Source organism: Culex quinquefasciatus, chromosome 1 (genome assembly GCF_015732765.1).
Source record: "Culex quinquefasciatus strain JHB chromosome 1, VPISU_Cqui_1.0_pri_paternal, whole genome shotgun sequence".
Classification (NCBI taxonomy): domain Eukaryota; kingdom Metazoa; phylum Arthropoda; class Insecta; order Diptera; family Culicidae; genus Culex; species Culex quinquefasciatus.
Genome location: NC_051861.1, coordinates 15658276 through 15671557, shown reverse-complemented (window position 1 = coordinate 15671557; position 13282 = coordinate 15658276). Strand labels below are relative to the sequence as shown.

The 13282-nt window shown below is 43.3% G+C and overlaps 2 protein-coding genes across 2 annotated transcripts in view; both read left to right on the top strand.

Annotated features, from left to right (window-relative positions):
- LOC6032983 overlaps positions 1-13282 on the top strand; it is a 430596-nt gene that overhangs the window by 252563 nt on the left and 164751 nt on the right. The gene's annotated exons all lie outside the window — the stretch shown is intronic.
- LOC119765776 (uncharacterized protein K02A2.6-like) lies at positions 642-4993 on the top strand. Its single transcript, XM_038250082.1, has 2 exons — positions 642-1719; positions 1782-4993. The coding sequence occupies exons 1-2, from the start codon at positions 642-644 to the stop codon at positions 4991-4993; spliced, it is 4290 nt and encodes a 1429-aa protein (XP_038106010.1).

The following is a 13282-nucleotide window of genomic DNA, read 5'->3' as shown; positions in this document are numbered from 1 at the left end:
AGGTTTCAAGTTGGATTGAATAATTATTTTTTTTATATAAAAAGTCGCTTAATTAACTGATCTTCGTGCCAAATTTGATGATAACTTTGGAGATGGTTAGACTTTTACGAGTTTTTACCGAAACATAGGTTATTTTTTGACAAATTTGGACAACATATTACCGTACGAGTTTCATCCTAGATACCATATGGTATATATCTATATGTCTCTCCCTTATTATGCAACAAATATCGATAAAAAAAAACTTAAAATCAAATTTTAGGATTATTGGTCGGAATTTCCATTTATTGTCGCTTCTGACGTTCCTTGAATAAGCAATAACTAAAGCATGCGATGTAAACTGCTATGGCAACACTGTCCATAGCGAGACGCCGCACCAACACACTTAACGTTGTGCGGTTGGCACACCTTGCGAGGTGACAGCTTTGTCTTAAGCGAGCAACGGAAACAGCAAGCCACGTTTTGTAATCGCTCATCTTAAAATTAGTTTTAGACTTAAATAAAGTTTCTAATGTTAGGCGTAATTCGCGTACATTATTTGCGAAAGACATAACATTGTTTGGCGACGAGGATTAGTTCGGTTCCGAGTAGTTTGCGGCGTTTTCGGGTTTTCGCGTTCGAGCGGGGTTCCTAACCTCAAAATGCCCCCGAAGGTGACGCCGAAGAAGGACGGGCCACAGCAGCAGCCGGATCTCACGGCGATTCTGGCGCAGCTCACCGCCTACTTGGAGAACCAGTCCAAAACACAGGAGGCTCTCCTTGAGCAGCTCTCCAAGCCGAAGGACAACGAGTTCCTGATGGAAGCACTTTCCAACACCATCCCGGAATTTGTTTACGATCCCCAAGGCGGACTGGTCTTCGACAAGTGGTACTCCCGGCACGAGGAGGCTTTCAACAAGGGCGGGGAGAAGCTGGAGGAAGCGGACAAAGTGCGGCTGCTCGTGCGAAAGCTGTCCTCGGTGGATCACGACCGCTACGTGAACTACATCCTACCGGAGAACCCACCGGACAGATCGTTCCAGGACACGGTGGACACGCTTAAGGAGATGTTCGGGCACCAAACGTCCGTGTTCTTCCGGCGCTACCAGTGTCTACAGACGACCAAGCGGAATGCGGAGGATTTCGTCACGTACGCCAGTACCGTCAACCGAGCGTGCGAGGATTTCAACATCCGGACGATTACCTCCGACCAGTTCAAGTGCCTGGTGTTTGTCGCTGGTCTGCAGTCGGAGCGGTACAAGGACATCCGGACCCGGTTGCTGGCGAAAATGGAAGGCGAGACGGCGGAGCACCCGATGACTCTCAAGAAGCTGTTATTGGAGTGCCAGCATTTGGACAACCTCAAACACGACACTGCTGTTATTGAGGGTCCGAAGCCGGCCGTCAAAGCGGTCCAGCAGGATCGCAGCGGCTTTCGCGAGTCGGGCAAACCGGAACGGAAGTTCGACAACAGGAATCCGGCCAAGGCAACCCCACGACGTCCGTGCTGGCAGTGCGGGCAGATGCACTTTGTTGCAGACTGCTCGTACACGAAACACACCTGCAAGACGTGCGGCAAAGTGGGACACAAGGAAGGATACTGTGCTTGCTGCTCCAAACCCTCCGGTTCCGGAGAAGGTGCATCACACACAGCACCCGGAGGCGGCAAGAAGAAGCACAAAAAGAAGCGGGCCGACGGCGGGGGACACTCAAACGGAGTGTACGCTGTCAACAAGGAAGGTGTCGTCAGACGGCGCAAGTTCGTGGAAGTTCTGATCAACAACGAACCGATCGAACTCCAGCTCGACTGCGGATCGGACTACACCATCATCTCGACGGATTCACTTCCCTGCTCGGCAACCCAGAAACCATTCCGACGGAACTGCGGGTGGCCACAGCCTCAGGCAAACCCCTTCCGCTGGAATTGGAGTTCGAGTGTGACGTCACGTTCCGCGGGACCACCAAGCGTTCCGTGTGCTACGTCACTCCTGTGCGCGGTTTCAAGGTTCTTGGGAGCGACCTGATGGAAGCTTTCGGGCTGTACGACATTCCGATCAACGACTTCTGCAAGCAACTCACAACTGCGGAGGACTCGTTGGCGTGTGGTGCCGCGCTGAAGGTGAAATTTCCGGCGGTGTTCCAGGAAGGACTCGGACGGTGCACGAAAACGAAGATCCAGCTGTTCCTGATCGACGGGGCGAAGCCGGTCTTCAAGCCTAAGCGGCCAGTGCCGTTCCACTCGCAGCGGCTGGTCGAGAAGGAGCTCAACCGATTGCAGGACATGGGAGTGCTGGAGCCGGTCGACTACTCGGACTGGGCGGCACCCATCGTGGCAGTTCGGAAGGCGCAGCGCGACGCAGACGGAGATCCGGTGGTCCGCATTTGCGCGGATTACTCGACCGGGTTGAACGCTGTGCTGGAGGCGAACAAGTACCCTCTCCCTACCCCCGACGACATCTTCGCAAAGCTGGCTGGCAGCAAGTTCTTCAGCGTGATTGACCTGTCGGACGCTTATCTGCAGATGGAGGTAGAGGAGGAGTCGCAGAAGCTGTTGACTATGAACACACACAAGGGGCTGTTCAAGGTCAAGCGTCTGCCGCCGGGAGTGAAACCCGCTCCTGGAGCCTTCCAGAAGGTCGTTGACAACATGCTCGCCGGCCAGGAAGGAGCGGCGTCGTTCCTCGACGACGTGCTGGTGTTTGGCCGAACGCGCGCGGAGCACGACCGGAACTTGGAGCAAACGCTGCAGCGGATCCAAGATTTCGGTTTCCGGCTCAAGATCGAGAAGTGCAAGTTCTACATGACGGAGGTGAAGTACCTGGGCCACATCATCAACCAAAACGGAATCCGCACCGACCCGGGGAAAGTGTCTGCCATCTCGCAGATGCCACCGCCGAAGAACCTCACCGAGCTGCGTTCGTTCTTGGGCGCGGTCAACTACTACGCGAAGTTCATCAAGGAGATGCACCAGCTGCGTAGGCCACTCGATCTGCTGCTGAAGAAGGACGCAAAGTGGGCCTGGTCGGACGACTGCCAACGATCGTTCGAGCGCTTCAAGGAGCTGCTCAAGTCTGACCTGATGCTGACCCACTACAACCCGACGCTGGACATTATCGTGGCCGCTGACGCTTCGCAAACCGGAATCGGCGCCACAATCCGACATCGTTTCCCTGACGGTTCGGAGAAGATAATCCAGCACGCCTCAAGATCGTTGACACCGGCGGAGCAAGCGTACGGGCAGATCGACAAGGAAGCTCTGGCGCTCGTCTACGCTGTCACGAAGTTTCACCGGATGCTGCTGGGACGACGGTTCGTTCTGGAGACAGACCACCAGCCTCTGCTCCGCATCTTCGGGTCGCACAAGGGAATCCCGACACACACGTCCAACCGACTGCAACGACTGGGACTCGTTCTGCTGTGCTACAACTTTGGCATCGACTACGTCTCCACGGCGAACTTCGGGTACGCGGATGTACTCTCCAGACTCATCGATTCGGCGGCCAAGCCGGAGGAGGAGTACGTTATCGCCGCTCTGTATCTGGAGGACGACATGTCGGCGGTCTTGGAAGACTCCGTTGGCAACACACCTGTCACTTCCAAGATGATCGCCGCTGCTACCGCCCGGGACAAGGTGCTCAAGAAAGTGGTCCAGTACTTGGAAGGTGAGTGGCCGGCCAGCGCAAGCGAAATCGACAACCTGGACGTGAAGGCGTTCTACCACCGGAAGGAGAGCCTAGCGCTGACTCAGGGCTGCATTCTTTTCGGCCAACGAGTGGTGGTGCCGGAGACCTACCGAAAGCGGATCCTGCAACGCCTGCACCACGGTCACCCGGGCATGGTCCGGATGAAGAGTCTGGCTCGAAGTTTCGTCTACTGGCCGCACATCGACAAGCAGGTGGAGGACACGGTGAAGCAGTGCGCGGACTGTGCTGCAGCTGCCAAATCTCCCCCACACTCTCCACCAGAAGCCTGGCCAACACCAGCGGGACCATGGCAACGCATTCACATTGATTACGCGGGCCCGATCGATGGTCTCTACTTTCTCATCATCGTGGACGCTTTCTCGCGATGGCCTGAGATCTACCCGACGACGACCACGACCGCTAGGGCCACGATCCAGTTTCTTCGAAGCACGTTCGCACGCCTTGGCCTGCCGATGGTGCTCGTGTCGGACAACGCTGCTCAGTTCACTTGCGACGAGTTTGAGTCCTACTGCAAGGCGAACGGAATCACCCACATCCTCACCGCGCCCTACCATCCGCAATCGAACGGGCAAGCGGAACGCTTTGTGGACACCGTCAAGCGAGGAATGAAGAAAATCAACAAGGGAGAGCCACTGCAGGAGACACTCGACGTGTTTCTGGCAACGTACAGGTCGACGCCGAGCGGAACAACCGAGCAGAAGTCACCAAGTGAACTGCTGTTTGGACGTCAAATGCGCACCACACTCGACCTACTGCGACCACCACCAACACCGGTTGCTGAGATGAAGACAACTGCTGAGAACGACCAGAGACGAGAATTTGCACCTGGCGACATGGTGTATGCGAAGGTGCACAAGCGGAACGACTGGTACTGGGAGGCAGGAAAGGTCATCGAAAGGCTCGGCTCGGTGAACTACAACGTGTGGTTGGACGGCCAACGTTCGGGGCTGATCCGGTCGCATATCAACCAGCTTCGTCCACGGCACGAGTCAGCGGATTCGCCAGCGCGGGGTCGCGCTGTTAACCTTCCGCTGGACATTCTCCTGGGCGAGTTTGGGTTCGCTCAACCAACAACCGAGGACGTCACGCAAGCAGCTGTGGTGGAACCGGAAGACGCGAACCAACCAGAAATCACCGAGCAACCTGGCAACAACGATGGACCGGAACCAGCTGTGATCCAACGGCCGATCCGGCGGGCTTCGACGGGAAGTATTCCGCCGAGTTGCGTTCCCGTGCCGACGACGACGATCACCAGGAGTGGACGCGAGGTTCGGCTGCCGCCGAGGTTCGATCACTACGTGATGTCTTAAAGAGGAGATGCTATGGCAACACTGTCCATAGCGAGACGCCGCACCAACACACTTAACGTTGTGCGGTTGGCACACCTTGCGAGGTGACAGCTTTGTCTTAAGCGAGCAACGGAAACAGCAAGCCACGTTTTGTAATCGCTCATCTTAAAATTAGTTTTAGACTTAAATAAAGTTTCTAATGTTAGGCGTAATTCGCGTACATTATTTGCGAAAGACATAACATAAACAATAACAAAAAAGTTTTGTTTGGTTGACCATTCTGTGCATTGTCCCGAAGTTTGGTTGGATTTGGTTGCCGGAGTCCCGAGTTATATTCAAAAATGTTTACAGTAGTCGGACAAGTACGTGTGTCAAATGCGTTCTGACCTGCAATCTCTTTGACCAGCTCAGCTGTATGACTTAAAGCAATTTTCAGGGATGGTCAAGATAGCACGACAAGATTGAAATTTCTTTCATATAAAAAGTGATAAAAATTCAAGAATTTTTTTTTTGTTTTTTTTTTTAAATATCTCAGGATGAAAATCGAATTTCGGGGATCTGTGAAGGCCATAAGGTAAAGCTTTGTGATCTGCACAAAATGGCGTTCTGACTTAGTCCAAAATGTATGTGTTTTAAAATGGTTTTGCAACTTTCTCCCAGTCGAGTCACACTGCCACTGCAACTTCGACGACGACGAGCCCACTGAGTTATGACAATCTATGAACCTCGGCGCGAAGAAAAATTGCACCAAACTGGTGGTGAAAAATCGCATCGCAGAAAAAAAAACTCCTTACCAGAAAGCATTGCGTAGCAGCAAGATTTACGGTTGGAAGATTTTCCTTCTGAAAAAACGGAGAACAAAAAAAAAGGACTTGCTGGATCCGCGTCGACAGACATAAATTTGGGTGCCGATTTTCGCTTCTCTTCGTTGCTCCCCGACCAAAGTTAGTTCTGACACTTTTGGCACACTGAATTAAGGCAGTTTTGACTTAGTCACCTCTCCTGCGCTTTGTAAGTTTGGCGAAACTTGATTGAAAATTTTCTTTTTTTTTCTCCGCTCCGAGTGAAACTTTTCCAGGTCACCAAAGTCGTGGTTCGTATAATGGAAATTTATTTCGGAAGCCATTAAAGTCAAACCTTTGTGAGCAAGGTTGACCTCACTTTAACAAATTCCGACACACTCGCAGAGGGGAGGGGCTCGTCGGAAAATGCTTATCTTTTTCTCATGGGACGCGGACAAATTCAGTCGTTTGCCGCACAACAATGGATTGGGCTGGGGTAGGTGGTGTTGTCCCTATTGGTGACCCAGTAAATATGAAAACTCGGACCAAACAGAACGAAGATAAATCTTTAAAATTTATAACACACGACAAATTGTTTCCCGTTTTCCACACCCACGCCAGCAGACGCAAGCACACACACACAGTTTGGTGGTGCAGTTTTCCCGTCCAATTTTTCTCATTTTCCTTCCCTTATTTATTGTATTACAAACACACACACCCTCACCCACCGGTCCAAAAGTGTTCAAATTTTGCCCAATTGAGCTTATCTTGCAGAAATGGTGTGCACGTGGACTGAATTTTGGCGGTGGTGGTCCGGTACAATTGAGCAGGAAAATAAAAATTGTCTTTCACTGCACAATAGAATGCTCTGAAAGAAAACGCTTGACATGTTGCTGTGCAAAGGGAAAAACAACAACAAAAGGGCGCCATTGTGGTGGTTTTAAACTGGAGGAGTGTAAAGCAGAAATATAAAGATAAACTGAAAAAATGGATAAAAATAATTGCTAAAGATTAAACAACTGGACTTGTTTATTTTTGCGGAAAATATTATTCTGTTCATAAATTTCTACCCGAGCATTGGAGTGTTTATGACAAGGTTAAAAAATTTTGGGCACCCCTGGTTTATGATGAAAACCCTTAATTAAAGCTAATTAAGCCTGAAATATCACATTAAAATTAAAATTCTTCTGAAGCTTTTGTACAGCGGGCTATTTTAATTATTATTATTTTGTGGAAGGAAAAAAAATAATTGTTTTCGAAAACTCGTATTTCTTGATAATTTTTGATAATTTTTTAAACAAAAAAGCAAAACACAACTCGACAATTTTGAATTTGATGTCTGTAAACGGCCTCAGTTTCGTCAAGGTATGATAGATTTGGACTCCCTGAACACGCTCCAATCGATAGAATTGAATGTCAGTGGATTCCCTGCCAATAATTTAAATTTTAAATTTGGGTAAGCAACCATGCGCACTAGGGTGGTCCAAATCCGGACTTTTTTGGGGCTACCCCCTGAAATCAAAGATTGACCCATCACTAGGCTAAATTCCAAATTTGAGCTCATTCTGACCACGGGAACCCCTCCCTCCAATCGCTTAAAGTTTGTATGGGAAAAATCGTCAAAATGTATGGAGAAAAGCAACTGTTTTACTTTTTTACCTGTGGAAGGCGCCATAATTATCCGATTCTTACCATTTCTCAAATGTAGAACCTTCATTAAATTTTGAGCAACTTTCCCGAAGACACAATATTTTTAGGTTTTTTTCCCACGAAGTTATTAGCGCCCAAAACTGGCCATTTTGCGCGGCCAGCTGTAAGGGGCTACCTAACAACGATGTTTATTTCCAATTCGTACACGCACGTGCTCTCTCTCAGGTTCAAACTCTCTCACGAGCTTGCTCGCCTGCCTGCCTGCCTGTTTGCCTACAAGCGCGCGCGCTGTTTCTCTGCTTGGACTTTTGTCGTCGTCATCGTTTTCGTTCCGCTGCGCTGCGTTCCTGGCATGTTAATTATAATTATAATTTTCAGGATATATTTCGATATTTATTTCGAGATATAAAATTAAATGTAGGGGAAATATACCCATTTTAATCACACTAAGCCGTTCGACCCATTCTCATCACTTTTGCCATTTTCCGCTATTAAATCAACATTTTCAGATGTATCAACAATGGAGAGTTGCTTGCTCACTTTTATTTGAGCTATTTATTACTTCAGAATTGTCAAAAACACTTTATAAAAGCTGTAATTCATGATCAAAGTGCTGATAGGCCGATAATAGAAATAGGCTGAGAAAGGGCATAGTTCCCCTAATATGTGAATAACAATAGATATCATATTATCAGAGCGTGTGTGAGAGAATACAAATTTCGATAAATTAGTTCCTCCATGAATTGTCATCTGAGCAATTCTCGCTGAAACCGTCCCACTAGATGCACATGTTCTCAAATCGTTACGGTAATGTTCTCATTCGATTCAGCGCACCAAAAAACCATTAAAACAACCTTCGAACCAATGAAAATGTCAGCCGTTAGCCACCTGTAAATAAAAACTTGTATTGAACTATGGATTTTTTCGAAAAAATGCCCTAATTTGGAGAAATGATATCTCCCAAAGTACATTACCAAACATCAAAAGTTATATATCGTTGGAAAGGTAATCGCGAGGGCTTTGTATCGCACTTTGAAAAACATTTTAAAAATTATTTTTTCAATGGTAATTTTAATTGTTTAAGAAAAACTTACTCTTAATTCTGAATTTTGACCGTGTTCGCAACCACTTATCACTACGCAACCATTTTCATTCGAAAGATTGGAAGATTTTGCATAAAATCAACTTGATAAAAGTAGTGTAATGAAATAGTTTTCGTATAGTTATTAACGAATGAAAGAAATTGGTAAAATTTCAGTTAAAAATAACCAAAGCTCAGATTTCAGAAATGAGCCTAATTTACAGTCAAAACAAAGCAGGATTGTATTTGAGCCGAATGTACAGTCATCTGAGGCAAATCTGGACATATAGGATGAATAGGGACAGCTATTTCAACTATGCTTTCACTCATCAGATCATATTTTTAAATTGTTTATGTAAAAATATACATAAAAAAAGGTTCTAAATTTAACGCTTTTAAGTACTCTGAAAACTAATGTCCTTTCTTAGACTGTAGTCTCGATTTCAGTGAAGTAATATTTTATGTACAGAATTTGTTTTAGGAAGGTCTGCTTTATTTGTATAACCTCAATCGTGCACAAAAAAGTGCAAAGTTGAAATCAATATTTTTTTATCAATTTAAAATTTTGTGGGGCTGTTTATACCATAAAAACAAGCAAAAAACTCGATTTTCGTCCAAATCGGACTACAACCAGAATATTTGACACCACCCCAAAGTTTCGCTTTTTTGCAAACAATGTTAAAAACTTTCATTGACAAATTGCGATATCCCTAAAACCGCAAGCCGTACAATGTCGAGTCAGAACTCACTAGAAAGATAATTAGACGTAGAATTAATAAGTGTAGTCTGTTTTCAGTTAAAACTTTTTTCAATGTATTAATGTTGCGCACAAAATTTTAAATTGATAAAAAAATATTGATTTCAACTTTGCACTTTTTTGTGCACGATTGAGGTTATACAAATAAAGCAGACCTTCCTAAAACAAATTCTGTACATAAAATATTACTTCACTGAAATCGAGACTACAGTCTAAGAAAGAACATTAGTTTTCAGAGTACTTAAAAGCATTAAATTTAGAACCTTTTTTGCCTTCCTCACCTCACTGAGGCAAGGCTATAAAATCACTCAAAAATTGAACTTTTTAAATAAGCCTCCCAGATATACCTTTACGTATACATATCGACTCAGAATCAAATTCTGAGCAAATGTCTGTGCGTGTGGATGGACGTAGAATTTTTTTTCTCACTCACTTTTCTCGGAACTGGCTCGACCGATTTTGTCCGGATCTATGTTTTTGGATTTGCCTTCAGGTTCTTTAAGTCTTTTTTAAATTTCATCCGGCTTGGTGCAGTACTTTAAAAGATATGTTCGAAAAACTGTTTTGGTTGATACTAAAAAGGGTCATTATTTACATAATTTGAAAGCTCCGGCGGATAGCTGTCGGAACTTTACGCTCAGTGCACGCACACAAACACTGCAGTGCTTTCAAATGGTTCATTAAATTTATCATACCTAGATGGCAGCACTCAGATGTATAGTGTCTTTACTAAGTAAGCGTTAGCCAAAGCTTTCGTAGTGTGTGGTTGCAAGGCTTTTAGGAGGAAGGCAGCAACCACCTTCCGGTGGATTAAGTAACGTTTTTATGTATATTTTTACATAAACAATTTAAAAATATGATCTGATGAGTGAAAGCATAGTTGAAATAGCTGTCCCTATTCATCCTATATGTCCAGATTTGCCTCAGATGACTGTACATTCGGCTCAAATACAATCCTGCTTTGTTTTGACTGTAAATTAGGCTCATTTCTGAAATCTGAGCTTTGGTTATTTTTAACTGAAATTTTACCAATTTCTTTCATTCGTTAATAACTATACGAAAACTATTTCATTACACTACTTTTATCAAGTTGATTTTATGCAAAATCTTCCAATCTTTCGAATGAAAATGGTTGCGTAGTGATAAGTGGTTGCGAACACGGTCAAAATTCAGAATTTAGAGTAAGTTTTCCTTAAACAATTAAAATTACCATTGAAAAAATAATTTTTAAAATGTTTTTCAAAGTGCGATACAAAGCCCTCGCGATTACCTTTCCAACGATATATAACTTTTTGATGTTTGGTAATGTACTTTGGGAGATATCATTTCTCCAAATTAGGGCATTTTTTCGAAAAAATCCATAGTTCAATACAAGTTTTTATTTACAGGTGGCTAACGGCTGACATTTTCATTGGTTCGAAGGTTGTTTTAATGGTTTTTTGGTGCGCTGAATCGAATGAGAACATTACCGTAACGATTTGAGAACATGTGCATCTAGTGGGACGGTTTCAGCGAGAATTGCTCATCTGTTATTATTAAGTAAATTTTTAAATAGGGATGTTGTAATTTAAATTTATTTCTAGTTTTTTTTTAAATGGTACCATATCAAACTCAAGACTGGGATTTTAACTATTCTAGAAAAAATAAAAGACTATTTTTTTTAGTCAAGTATAGATTTCAGAAAGAACAATACACTTAGACAATTCATCGATTATGGGAACTGATTATTCCACTTTTGTATACTATCAAACAAGCTTAAAAAGAAAATATTTGAAGTTTTTTCGTAGCCCTATGATCACGACTATTTTTCATTCCATACAAAATATTTTAATCTGCCGAAAATATAACAATCTTCCTTACAACAAATTGCGGTATATTTTGCTTTTGACGATTATTAGAAGTTTATGACAGATTCCGAAACATCCAAAAAGTGCAACGATGTCTAAAAGAAAAGCCTCAAAAATAGAGATTGTTGAGTTAGCTAGTTTTATATATGGAATCAAATTGCCTTCGAATGGACAAGCAGTTGGTTGGATGATATTTAGAATAAAAAAAAAACAAAATTTGTATTACCTGAAGATTTTTTTTAAATAACTCTAATGAGCATATACGAACAACTGCTTGTAATGCTTGGAAAAACGAACAAACCCTGTTCATTTGCTTTAATCTTTTAAATGAGCCTAAGCCAAAGCCTAAGTTGCCTTTTATTCAATTTTTTTTTCAGTTCACTTTAAAAAAAAATGACGTGATCTAAGAATTTATATGCTAAATATATCTCAAAACAAACCTGCTATTTTAGCTGAAAATTATAAAAAAAACATGCCAGGAACGCAGCGCAGCGGATAGCAAACGAAAACGACGACGACGACAAAAGTCCAAGCAGAGAAACAGCGCGCGCGCTTGTAGGCAAACAGGCAGGCAGGCAGGCGAGCAAGCTCGTGAGAGAGTTTGAACCTGAGAGAGAGCACGTGCGTGTACGAATTGGAAATAAACATCGTTGTTAGGTAGCCCCTTACAGCTGGCCGCGCAAAAATGGCCAGTTTTGGGCGCTAATAACTTCGTGGGAAAAAAACCTAAAAATATTGTGTCTTCGGGAAAGTTGCTCAAAATTTAATGAAGGTTCTACATTTGAGAAATGGTAAGAATCGGATAATTATGGCGCCTTTCACAGGTAAAAAAGTAAAACAGTTGCTTTTCTCCATACATTTTGACGATTTTTCCCATACAAACTTTAAGCGATTGGAGGGAGGGGTTCCCGTGGTCAGAATGAGCTCAAATTTGGAATTTAGCCTAGTGATGGGTCAATCTTTGATTTCAGGGGGTAGCCCCAAAAAAGTCCAGATTTGGACCACCCTAATGCGCACCCACGTTTATCTATGGGGGTAGCAAAAATAAGAGTATGCGCATGGTTGTTTAACATGATTCCATTGCATTTATACCAAAATTTACAATTTTTTTTATTTGCAGAGAATTCATTAAAATGTAATTCTGTTGATTGAAGCGTGTTCAGGGAGCTCAAATCTATCATACCTTGACAAACCTTAGGCGTTTACTGACATTAACTTCAAAAATGTCGAGTTTTGTTATATATAAGATGGGTTATGTTTACAAAATAGTGTCAAATTATTCAAATTTTTTTAAATAAAATATTTTTTTAAATAAGTTTAATGTTTGATAATGACATGTCCACATTGAACATTATTTAGGCCGTTGGCCGTTTCATCAAAATTAAGATTAAGAACTAATGATTGTAAAACACCTAAGCAGATGTCAAATGTATTTTCTAACTCTTTTTCCGTTCAAATTGTGAAACTATGACCTGTAGTTCTTCAAATTGTTTATTTTTTTTTAATTTGTTTAACTACAGTATCAACATTAACATCAAAAAATAGAATCAAAAAATGCTTTAATCAATTCTTTGCAAAAAAAATTAAAGCATTAACAAAATCATACGTTTTATGTCTAGTGATGTAAATGAGTGATATAAATAACCATCATTAAATGATTCCTGCACAAAACTATCAGAGAGTAAAGCGATCGATGCTCGATGCGACCCCCCTCGAAAAGAACGTCACGTTTTTCGGACGTAATTTTTTTTTCGCCTTTCTTCACACGCGAAAGAGAGAGGAGGCAAATCACGCAAAAGAAAATCGCTCCCGAACTTCTCTTAGAAAATTAGTCGGTTGATGGTTTTTTGTGAATTTCCTTGTCAGTACCACTTAAAATTATTTATTTCGCTTTGTTTACACACATTGCTCATCTACAAAAAATGACAGGACATTTTTCGACTTGTGACGTTACACTTGCAAGTGTATTAGTGAAAAAGATATTCCGGCAAATAATCAAGATGATGATTTTTTATATTCCTTTTACTGATATTTCGTGCGCGAGAGAGGAAAGCCATACTCCCTTCGGATTTTTTCTCTTGATGAACGTCCAAAGATTTTCTTTTGTTGATGATTATTCCATCGCTGCAATGGGCATAAAGTGAAAAATCTGGCAAAATGTGTCAAAATCTGGCACTGAGAAGGATGAATCTT

Coding starts and splice junctions, on each gene's coding strand:
- LOC119765776 (XM_038250082.1), top strand. CDS start 642: ATGCCCCCGAAGGTGACGCCGAAGAAGGACGGGCCACAGCAGCAGCCG. Junction 1,720..1,781: donor GTACGCTGTCAACAAGGAAG/GTGTCGTCAGAC, acceptor ATCGAACTCCAG/CTCGACTGCGGATCGGACTA.